The sequence below is a fragment of the Pyrgilauda ruficollis genome, unplaced genomic scaffold, assembly GCF_017590135.1.
Source record: "Pyrgilauda ruficollis isolate IOZ18807 unplaced genomic scaffold, ASM1759013v1 scaffold23, whole genome shotgun sequence".
Lineage (NCBI taxonomy): Eukaryota > Metazoa > Chordata > Aves > Passeriformes > Passeridae > Pyrgilauda > Pyrgilauda ruficollis.
In genome coordinates, this window is record NW_024522539.1 from 2,537,284 (window position 1) to 2,549,481 (window position 12,198).

The window sequence follows — 12,198 nt, forward strand, 5'->3', positions numbered from 1 at the left end:
TTTATTTCAAGTAATTTTCTTTTTTTTTTTCCTAAGTATTTATTTTTCTCAAAGTATTTTTGATCTTCCTCCTGCCAAACTCTTAAACTCCAAACCCCAAGGAGACTCAGGCATTTCAAATGGCACATTCCAAATGTACCAATAGGATTCTCTTGCCTCCTCCCGGGGTGAGGAAAGCCAAGGTGACAGACACTACAGTTCCTCAGCTTTCCTTGGGTTAAGGAACTTCTGAAATGTTTTAGCACATGTGATGTTTCTCTGCAGCCCCTCTTCGTTGTGGATTGCACTGCAAAGCAGCCCTGGTGAAGAGAGCTCCTAAAAGTTTAGGTCTAAGTGCTTCTTGAAATGTATTCAAGTTGTTAATTTAGTTAAAAAATATTTTTCACACACACACACACACACACTTGTTTTTCTGTCATGAGGAATCTCATGTACAAAAGCTTCTCACATGAAGTGTTAGTGCTTTGGTGGTGAGCTTCAAGGCTTTTATTCTGTTTAATACGGCTCCGTGGATCCCTGGCTGATTTGTGGCTGCCACTGGCATCTGTAATATCTTCTCCTGCCCTGGTGAGATGTGGGGAACCAAATGGAGTCTCTTGAACCTCTCTGTCTTGGATTCAAACCATAACATGGCAAATCTGAGTGTAATAAGTTTAGCTGAAGCCAATTTACCCCTTACCAGGCAAATCCTGAAATTCTTTCTTCTTCCGTGTCAACATCTGTCTTTCTCTGTTTAGTCCTGCTTTTTCATGTTCTTCTCCATTCTAGTGAAGGATTGAGAATTTCTGGGTGCATATTATTAGTTCTGTGCCTTCACACATCTCCTGCTCCCACTGTCTTTTAGGGTGCATCAAGGGTGTCTGCTCCTTATTGTTACAATTCTCTTGTGGAAAGAGCTTCAGTTTTAATCCAGCTGTGGAGTAAGTGTGACATCACAGACTGAGGCAGGGCTCTTTTAGGTGCTGACTCTTAAGTCTGATAATTGGACTGTGGTATGTGGGGCTGATTCACATCAAGGCCTGTAATCTCAGTAGCAATCAGGGCTGCTATCTGTGCTGTCATCGTGTAGACTGCACAGCAGCCTTACAAAATCCCCAGACCTCAACACCCATGATACGTGAGTCATGCACCACTGCTTCTTCCTGGGCTGGAGGCACAGGATACATTTCACTTCTGTTCTGTTTTTCTTTCTAGGACAGATTTCTGCGTGCACAAAGACGAGCCTTGTGACACTGTGGGTAAGTGCAAGAGGCAGGGGAGGGTATTTTGATAGGCACCTCTGTGCTGAGAGAGTGTTCTGGGCAATCTCTCACTCCTTGGTTTGCTGTAATGTTGGTTTTGCTGTTCTGTGTACCTCTGTGATGCAGATATGGATTAGCTGAGCAGGGTATGAGCTATAAATAAGCCATTAAATTTTAACCCCTTCTAAGCCCTGGAAGTCTCTGAGTTCAGGAGTTATTCTTGAGTATTTCTGCTTCTTTGGAGTGGATGCAGAAGAAACTGCCTCTTGGTGTGTCTGTATAATGTTCCTTTCAGTTCTCTCTCACCTCAAACAAGAATTTGCTAACTAAGGAGTGTATTTCCCATTGTAAGAACCTGTGTGACATTCCCAGATCAAGCTGGCACTCAGACACTGGAGAAGAATACCTCATTGTGGGAAAGCCAAGTTAAATCTTCTTTTCAGCCTCCTGCTCCTCCTACTTCCTAACTGCCTTTACTCATATCCAAAGCCTGCATACACAGGGTCCTTACATCCCACTCATTAAATACTTTGTTTATTTATTTCACTCAGGTAGCAGTAACCTTCACAGTGTTCTCCTGTTTTGTTTTTTTTTTTAATCCCCACAGTGACAGCAGTGTTTGGAGGCACAGCTCAACATCCTTTTCTGTGATGATGGCATGAATTTTTTTAAACTTGCCTCAAAGTCAGGTGGCCCCTCATTCTCCATTCTGTGTAAACTTGGGATGGATCCTAATTTTCAGCTGTTCTTACACTCCAGTGTTCAGGGAGACACTTGCAGGGGGTTATGGACAGTGGGTGATGCAGAGCAGGGAGGGAAGTGCCTTCAGCAGGAGCCCTGTGGAAGGCTCATCTTGGAATGCAGCTCCTTCCCTGCCTGGTGTGGGGATCAGGTGAAAGGAGGAAATACAGAGCTGGAGGATACATACCCATGAGCAAGGACTGGCCTCTGTGTCCGTGTTTTTTCCATTTAGAATCCCTCACAATGTGTTTATTCTGTGTCCAATGGAAAACACAGTTCCACCAAAGAAGGTTTTTACACCATGTGCCTGCACCTGGAGGTGGCTGTGGTAAGATACAATAAAGAAGTTAAGAAAAAAAAAGAGAGAGAGAAGCTGATGGAATACACATGCTGACTAAAGTCAGAGCTCTTTCCATATTTAAAGAGAGTATTGTTGAAGATCTCTATTCAGGGAATTGTATTACCAGAGACAGCATGACTAAGGAAATCTTTTTATGACTTCTTTTCTGTTCTTACAATACCCAAGTTATTTCTTGTGCTGCAACTTACTGCAAACTATGGCTGCAGTGGAGAAAGTTGATGATCACAGCAATGAAGATTAAACTCACTTGTTACTCTTTCCAGCACAGTTTTCCAAGATATTTAGAAAGTGCATATTCCTGGGACAAAACTAGTCTGGCCTCTTTGCTCTCTTCAGTCTTGCTTTTCCTACCTTCTCCTCTGGCAGTTTGATTATGTGGCAACAAAGCACTTATATCTTCACTTATGCATTTTCTGTGCCCCATTTGGCCTTGTTGTGCCATTTGCATTTTTTCATGGCAGAGGAAGAATAAATTAATGAATGTTCTTTTGTGACACGCAGCTGGTTTGAGAAAGTGATTAATGTTGGTAGTACTAAATTTTAACCATGCAAAAGATTCTCTGGTTTTCCTCCTTTGTCAGAATTGGGAAAAGCAGGTGTCAGTTGTAGATAAACGGGTTTTTAATAGCCAGACTTCCATGCCATGTGCACACACCTGGGTGATATGAGCAGCAGTGTAGCATGGCTTTGACTTGGGCTTAATATGAATGCAAGAATTGAGACAGGTGGATGCCCATTGATCCTCCATGCTGGCTTAGGAAGGTTTATCTTGGTGTTTCAACCATCTCTGCTGTTGCCAGATTCCTGTTTCTCACTCCAGCTCCCAGATATTCCTCTCCAAATCAGCAGGACTGAGTGGGAGCAATGTGGAGTGAAGAGTCCAGGGAGTGACATCGCGTTTGGTCTTAATGGATTTGCTGAGGTTGCTGCACTCCCCAAAGTTCTCTACAACAGCAGCTTGCTTTCATTTCTTGCTTTACACTGAACAGATGAAGAACATGGTCTCAGCAGGTGCCTGTGTGTTTTTACACCTGCTAGTGGCTGAGGTTGGCCCTTGCAATGCCACTGCTGCCATCCTGTAAATGCAGCGAGCGCTCCTAAAGCAGGAGGCTGTGGCTGCTGCTCTATATAAGGCAGAGAATCTGGACTCTTAAACTCCTGATTTCTATTCCCAGCTCTGGAGCTGACTCATTTTGGGACATTTGGCAAGTCACTTGCATTCTGAATGCTTCTGTCTACCTCTCTCAAGTGAGGATTTTGAGTGCAAAGCTAGAGGAGATTGCATGGCTTAGGGAGGTCTCCTGTAAAGAGTGTGGGGTTCTTGGGGGTATGATGCAGTACAAGTCCGGAATCTAGTGTTGCTCATGTTCAAGAGACTCTAAGGACTCTCTTGGATTATATGTCCTGAAATAAGAGGACTCAGAGTACTGTAGGTAATGCTATTTTCAGTGACAATGCCTTGATTTTCTTTACATTATGAGAAATAAGGAAGCAGAACTTACCCTGGCGGAAGCTTTGAGGCCCAGCTGTTGTTGGGAAGTGGGATAATGAAGTTTAACTGCCTCATAAGAGGTGTTCATTTGTGCTCTGAAAGATCCATATTGAAAAACCTGCCTGGAATCTTTGCCTGCCATGCAGACACAGCGAGAAAACAGCAGCAGGAGGTTTGTATTTGTGTTCTGGCAGGGGCCCCTCACTGAAACCAGTTGCTCTGGGGACTTGGTTCAAATTTTCTTGGCCCAGCTGCCAGGTTAGTATGGAGGGTTGCATAATGGCAGAAACAAGCTCAAAAATGGGGCAAATGTGTAGGTATGTCTTGGGGTGATACCCCACTGTCTGCACCACGGAACAGAACCACATTTGTGTAAGAAATAGTTAATGCTCATTGCCCTACTTGGTTGGGTAAGGTAGGCCTGGGAATGGATGAATTCCATTCCAGAGGAGGTGGGCAGAAGGAAAACAATATTCCTGTGTGGAAGAGTTGTGTTCCAACAGCCTCTGCTGTGGGATCTGCTCCTCAGTTTGAGCAGGAAGGTTCTCTTTGTGTGACACAGCTTTGTCACACACCAGTCAAAATTCCTGAGTCTGCTTTGGGCTCATCCCTCACCCAGAGCTGCTGTTTCCTGCAGAAAAATCTGTGTTCCAGCAGAGCTGCCTCCCAGCCAGCCAAATTGCGAGTTTAATGTCTTGCTATTAATATCAGGCTGCAGCTTGGAGCCTTGCACACTGTCAGAATCCAACCTTTCTGTGACATAAGCAGATTGAGAATGCCCCTTTCGTTCAATATTTCCACTGCCAGTGCCAAATAAGCAGCTTTACGGTTAGTTAGGAATGATCCTGCATATTTGAAGGCAAAGCTTGGCCTTCGTTCCTCAGTGTACATGTTACCCCAGATCCAAGCTGAAGCTTCCCTGTATTCAGCTAATAATAAAATTGGGGGCAGTGTGGAATTGGGAAATGGAAAATGAGAATGTGTCTTAAATATCCTTAAATTGCCCTGGTTAAAAATGACTTTACCTCTGCTGCAGTCACATGTGCTCCTCTGTGGCTTGATGTTGGGGAAAAGAAAGCAGAGTGAGTGTGTGTACTGCAGAGGGGCAGGCTGGGCTGGAGGAATAGCTGCCTGGAGAAAACCAAGCACAGAGTGGAGGTGATTGAGAAACATAGTTTTCCAGACTCTTTCCACAAGTGAATCAGTGTTTGGAGAAAAACATTCCCATCTCCTGGCAGTTTATCGCAGTAAAGTGTTTCAAAATATGCCCAGGTTTGGCAAAAGAGGATCTGTGGTCTGTGTCTCCACGTAGGCTTTTTTACTCCATGTAAAACACCTGAATGAAGGACTGCACATTTTTACCTTTTCCTTGGCCATTTGCCATCTCTGGCTGGCCTGCCCACAGCAGGAGACAATTCTGGTCATCCTGCCTGTACTGTTCATTTAAATCTTCCTCCCAGTGCCCTGCCAGTGTCACAACAGAGAATTCATCCCCAAGGAAAGGGGAAAGACTAGCTGGTTTGCTCTGAGTGGAAAAGGAATTCTCACATTAAAAACATTTTCCATAGTGGTTCATGTTGAATGTTTCTGTATATTCCAGGGCGGGTTTTTATTTGATGCCAGAATAAATAGAAATACCTGCTGCTTAAAACAATTCATTAGAGAAGCAGTGCCTGGCTTTAGCAAAAGCCTTGCTGGGACTGTCCTTCAGACCAAACCCAAACCCAGCTTAATCCATTAAAATGAGCACACTGGAGGTTAAAATGTCTCTTAAAGAAACAGCATCGAGTTGATTCGATGTTTGGGAAAGAAAGGGACCTCACAGCACTGCAAATTTCTGTCACTGTGGCTCTGCAGGGCAGTGGAGTCAGGCTGCTGGCTTTAGGAAACCACAGGGAGCTGTGGTCCAGTGCAGTGGGAGAGTTTTTCCCTTGCCTTTTGGTTGCTAGGGAATAAATACTGGGCTGCAGAACCCAGACAGTGCTGAACTGTGCTTTTGGGCATATTCATCACTACCCACCCTACCCACCACAGCCTTCCAGTTTCTCTTCCCCAGCTAGCAATCCCTCCTCTTCCAAATTCCCACTAAAACTTCGTGTGCCAAGCAAGTGTAATATGAGATTGCATAAATCTCAACAGAGCCCTGGGATAAGCACAGCCACTCAGGTAATTGGGAATTCCTGCTGCTGTAACCCTTGCTCTGCCTCACTCAGTGTCCCGTCTGTGCTTTTCCTTTTCTTGTTTTGGGGACGTGGCATCAGCCAGGTGGCCTCACTGTGCACTAAAGACCAGAGGAAAATCCTACTTACACCAGCTTCAGAACCTTGGTGGTGGCTTCACTGGGGTCAGGATCCTGGTCCTGTTCTTAGATGTTGCCTGAGACATGCAGCCCTCCTGATATCATCTTACATTCTGCATTTATTGTTAGGAAAGTAGAGCATTTGAATTTTATTTGCCTTTGGGTTTGTTTTGCTGCTCAGTAGTCTTGTTTAGGTTTGTCTTTATTCATTCCATGTACTGAGGGCACTGGTGGGTTCTTGATCTCCTTGGCTGAAAAAGGTACTGTCCTTATCTGGGAGCTCATGTTGTCCTGCTGCAAGGAGTTTTTGTAGAAAATATGATCACTCTTCTCTTTGGGAATTTATCAATCTTTGAGTGCTATTGACTCACAGTTATCTCAGCTTTTAAAATTTTCTCTGTTTCCTGTCTTGGGTGAAGGAAATAACTTGGGTAATTAAAACAAATACAAGTGTTTAGTGGGGAGAGGATTAGTTACAGGTTTTCTGTACATTTTTTCCCTCTTCCATGTATTTCCAGTTCCCAGCTCGGAGGTCTCGCAGACCCTCAGTTGCTCTCTTGATTAACTCCCTTCCCTTTCCTTTTTCCCCGTTTCTCTTTGGGGTTAGTTCAGAGCTCTTAGGAGCTCTTCTCAGTTTTGTTCCTTCGTGTTGCCTCTGTTCAGCTGGGCCTGGCCAGGCAGAGCCTGCTGTTCCCAGAGGCCCTGCAGGGTCTGGTTTCCATCACTCAGACCTCGGGATGTGCCCACCGAGGTCACGGAATTTCCCTACGTTTACTCCACTTCAGTCTTCATAAACCTCCAGCAGTTCCTCATTAGTTCTCCTCAATACATCATTCTCCTTTTGCAGCCCCAAAATGTGTTTCAGGCCCTTTTATTTTCCCATTATTTATCTGTCTGTCATGCTCACCCATCCCAGCAGATAAAACAGTGGCCTCATAGTGTGGTGTGTGTTTGAAGCTTGTTCTCAGAGAGCTGGAACTAAACACTGTCAGCAGGGAGGAATAACACACTTCCTGCTCTGTACCTGGCCTTTCATGTCCTCCATCCAACTGCTATTGGTAATTAATGCTCATAGATGTTTAAGCTGGTTTCTGAAATATGTTCATAGTCGTTGTCAGATGTAGGGCAGCGTGTCCAAAATCTTCCCATCAACTTCCCCCCTGCTTTAGTTTGTTAGCTTGTCTCTGCTCATCCTAAATCTTGCTTTTCGTGTTGACTGGTCCTTCCTGACCTTCAGACTTTGAGAGCTTTTGTCTTTGTTGTGCCTCACCCCAAAGCTCATGCTGGATGTTTAAGCTGATTTTAGCTTGAAAGCTTTGCCCTTGGTTTTATTAATGGTTCATGGGGATGTGTTTTGATAAATGCAAGTGAGCAACTGTCTAAAATGCTGTGGAAAGGACCCATAGTGCTTTACCAGGCAACATATTATTGAATAAATATTCTCCAGGCCATCACATCTCAGCATTATACAGGGTGGTGCTGATTACTGTTTGAATGAAATGCACCTTGGTAGAATTATCATAGAATTCTAGAATTATTTGGGACCATTAAAGCCCAGCTCATTCCAACCCTCTGCCATGGGACATTTTCCATTAGACCAGGTTACTCCAGTCCCATCTAGCCTGAATTTCTTAAAAAAAATCAGTGGCTACCAGAACTATGGTCCTTTCCCCTCAGGAATCCAGGACTCCAGCCCAAATCCTAGCCTGGTTTCCCACTGGTGGGTAACTAAGCTTCTGTCTGCTGCCTTTATTGAAAGGAGTAAGTCACGAGGGAAAATATTTGCCATGACTTTGTGGATATTTTTTCTGATACTCTGACTTTATTCTTTGATTTCAACTCCATCTCATAAATCACTTTATGTGCTAAATCATTGTGCAGCTTGACTGGTGCAGGTGCAAACACGTCCTGCATTCCACTCCAGGGCCATTTCTGTCTGTGTGAAATTATATAGACATGTACACAAAGCACCTGGGAATTTTGGTCTCATAGCTTAAAGGGCAGATACCTGCATGTGATGTTCCTTTCCCCATCTCTTTACCCCTCACCCTTTTGCTATGTCTGGGGCTTTGACATGCAATCACTCTGGGGGAAAAGACTTGTTAGGACTGTTTGAACTAACAATTCCCAGTGAATTTACAGGATAGTGTCCTTCAGAAGTAATTCAGTACATTTTCATACTGACATGGAGGAAAAAAACAATCAGAAGTGTAATATATTAATATTTTAGTTTGTGTGACAGGCAGGTCTTAGGGTTTTGGTTCTCCTGAATATGTTATGCTAGAACTTCTGAATTACAGTTTTATTTCCTAGACATCTTTGTGCCTCAATTGTTTTCTAAATTAGAGATGATTTGTGGGACACTGCTTGTGAACCAAGGCCTCGTTTATGGCTAAGCAGCATTTAATGATGATTTAAAGAAATCTCTGCTGTTTATCTCAGAAAGGGGTCATTGTGTTTGCAAACAGGGAAGCAGGAGCCTAAATAATGTCCAGCTAAACCCACTCTGCCAAACAACTGTCAGGAAAAGCTCTGGAACTGCTCCTGGCTACTGTGTGTGTGAGGCTGAGAAGCCTTTGAGGCAGACACGAGCAGAACAAGCTCATTATATTTGGTCTGTGGACAGACCATTTGTGTCTTTTGGGATTTGTAGTATTTCTGCTCTTGTCTCTTGCCTCATCCATGTAAATGGAGATTTGCCATGCTTGCTGCACTGCTTCACTCTGCAGCTCCATCACTTCCCCTTGCTGAGGGTTCGTTTCTCTGGAGGATTCTCACAAGAATGATCATAAAACAAATAAAATCATCAATTCTGCTTTCATAGCTCACCCTGCTTCTTACTTCCCCTTTTGTTAGAAAAGGTTGTGGAAAGATAAATAGTGTTTCTTTTCCACGGTGTCAGACCTGCTGTCAGTGCTCTATAAATAACCCCTCTGGGCTGGGAATGCCAACCCTAGGCTCTCTGCAGCAGAAAGCAGAATTTTCTGCTATGACACGCTTCAGGCCAGGTGGACAGGGGAAAATGAGACTCATAAAAACCATTTCTCCCTGGTTCTCATCCAAGAACATAGAATGATTTTGCACATCCCCATTTCCAGCCCGGCGCCGTACCCGTTAATTCCTGGTGCCTCCCTGACAGACCATGAAACAAGACATTCAGGGTTTTTTGCACTGTATTTTATTGGTAAAAAAATGAATGTATTGAGAAGAGAAGGAAATGAATTTGTAAATAGGGCCTTTGCTCAGTAAAATCCAAAGCTCTGTACCAAAGAGATCAGAGCTGTGATCCCCAGGGTGCAAGGCTACCAGAGGCAGCTCCACTTCCTTGGGCACCAGCCAGTTCTTCAGGTCAGTGAAACAGTGGTTAAGTCCTTCAACAGGCCAGAGGTTTGTGTTCCTTCTTTCCACTGCCTGGGTCCTTATTTCCCCTGTGTTTACACATTCCTGGTCAGTTTGCTGCAGACTGCAGCACTTCCAGAAAGCTGACGCGTTTATAACCGAGAAACCTCAGAGGTTTTTCTTCTCCTGTCAGACATAGATGGCTTTTATCCAGTTGACTGCTTTACAGTGCCTTTATCCTTTGCTGGCTTGAAAACATTTCAGATAGTTCCTATTGTTTTATAGACCCTGTAGCTAGAAAACCAAGCTTGTGTAAAAACATCTGTACATAGCTGTGCAATAGGCTGCAGACATGCAGGGTAATAAGGCATGATTGCATTCATTGTAGCATTTGCTCCACTGGATAATCAAATAGAAGCATTCCAGTTACACACAGGATATGTAAGAGTAAAGGAAGGAAATGAAGGACAGTTGCCTACTGTACTTTTACATTTCTTTTGTTTTGTAGCTGCCAAGGCAAAATGCAATTTTGAGTGAGTTTTAAATAACATAGAGATGAGATTTTACTGGTGATAACCAAGAAAACCACAGGGGGAAGTGTGCATAAAACCTTCCTTCCCCTTCCCCAAGAAGGGAGTTTGATCTGTGCTGATTTCTTTTTTTCATTTGAATTGGTTTTTTCCCAGCTTTGGTTAATCATCTGGTAACATGACCTGGTATTATACCTAACCCATTTTGCAGGATGTCTGGTCCTGGCAGGATTTTGCTACACCATGTGCACTGAGAAGACTGAAAGTCACTTTAAATCCTTGGAATGTTGTTGGGTTTTATTTAACAATTCTCCCACTGCCTCAGCACAAGCTCCAAGCTTTTCAGCTGGGATTGTGCTCCACATAATGCAAATAGGAATTGGGTATCTAAGAGTACTTTGCAGCACTGAAAATGTTCCCTGTGTTTACCAGTGTGCTGAAAATTCAGTAGGGAGTGTGCTATAGCCAGCTGTGATCCACTACAAGCTCATTCCATGGCTGGAAATATTAATGGCAGGTGCTGTGGGGAAGGTGATGAAATTTTGAGCTGACCCAAGAATGCACAGGCGCATTCTGGAAATAAATTACTGTCTCTAAATGCATGGCAGAATACTTTGAATTTTACACATACAGATTTGACCAGATATTCCTTGTAGAAAATACTGGGGTTTCTTTATCAAGTCCTTGCCAGTTTAGATAGGAAGGTGACTATAGATAGTGAAATTTTAGTCAAATTATCACTGATGTGTGTATATATATATATGTGTGTGTGTGTGTGTGTTTGTGTATTGGCTGTCTCTTAAACAGAAGTGGATTTCCTTGGAATTTCATTTGGACACAAAGGTTCTGCTATGTAGGTTTACTAATTTCAGGTTCAGAATCCTATAATCTGCAAGGGTTTTGCCTGGATTAGTTTTGACAAGTCTTTTTACCTTTTGGATCACCTGATAGAAATACATTGAACTTATCAGAATAATAATAGTAAAACCCATAGACTCAATCCATCAAATATCTTTCTCCTCCTGTATTCTTGCAGCATGATTTGTAGAATGTGAAAGATTTCTGTGTTTGCTTAGCTTGGAATTAGCCTTGTATTCCTGCTTTGGTTGGTGGTGATGAGCAGTCAGCAGCTTGAAGGCATTTGTTGGTTTTGTGTGGTTGTGTCATACATTTTTGTGGGGCTGTTTGCACTAAGGCTCTGCCTGGCCATAGCTGGGCTGCTGGGTACACATGAATGTTCTGCTGAGGGTCTGCTTGTTGGTTTTAGTAATATCATCCATCAAGCTCCAGCATGTACAGCATTATTTGTGCTGTAGCAGACAAACAGTGTAAACACTGCAGTTATTTATAAGAAAACTGGCCAGTGAGTTAGGAAACTCTGTGTGGATGTTTTTATTTATTGAAAATGAGTCCATCAGTCTAATCAGATTTTGTTGTTCTTCAAATGACAGGAAAATAGGAGACTGAAGTTAGATTTCTATTTAAAATGTATATTTTGTATTTCTGTTTAAGAAACCTGTATGCTCATGTTTCTTTTCTGTGCTCCAGTTTGTTTGCTTTTCTGGCTCTGTCAGTCAGAGAGCAAATGTTGTCTCCAGCTTGGTCTTGTCTGGGTCCAAGAGTGGATGAAATTCCTGCTATAGCTCTCTTGACCTGTGTCCTGGCTCCTGGGGAAGTACTGGTGCTCCTTCTAATCCCTTTGATGACTCTTCCAAGTGTCTGTTCACTTCAGAGGGGCATCATTGTTCACTGGAGCTGCTCTGCCCTGCCAGATGGTTTTCCCTGTGATTCCTGCCTGACCTGTACCACATTCAGCAGCATCTGAATAGAGGTGCTTTCCTGTGGGCATCCTGGGATCCTGCAACACAAAAGTGTTGCTCAAGAACTGCTGAAGTTCCAATCTTTGTGCTTTCCTTTCAGCAATGTCTGTTACCTCACCAGAATTCAATAATTGTTTCAGTTTCATGTTCTTCCTCCTGGTATCTGATTCCTTCTTTTGTGATGATCTCTGATTTCCCCAGACTTCTTTCTATGGGTTATCTGTCTCACTTGGATCTTCCCATTTCCCTTCTCCCTCTGGGGGGCCAAGTGAGGGGCAGAGGTTCCTGGCACAGCCCTCCCATGTTGGCATTCCCTGGGATGTCTCTTTGCATCTGAGGAACTGGGAAGGGTGTGATGCTCCTGGCTCAGAGCAA

The 12,198-nt window shown here is 43.5% G+C and overlaps 1 protein-coding gene across 1 annotated transcript in view; it reads left to right on the plus strand.

Annotated features, from left to right (window-relative positions):
- Nucleotides 1-12,198, plus strand: part of ADAMTS17 (ADAM metallopeptidase with thrombospondin type 1 motif 17) — a 153,795-nt gene that overhangs the window by 34,703 nt on the left and 106,894 nt on the right. Inside the window, exon 7 of the mRNA XM_041469127.1 lies at nt 1,195-1,238. Within this exon, the coding sequence (XP_041325061.1) occupies nt 1,195-1,238 (44 nt within the window). The remainder of the gene's footprint in view (nt 1-1,194; nt 1,239-12,198) is intronic.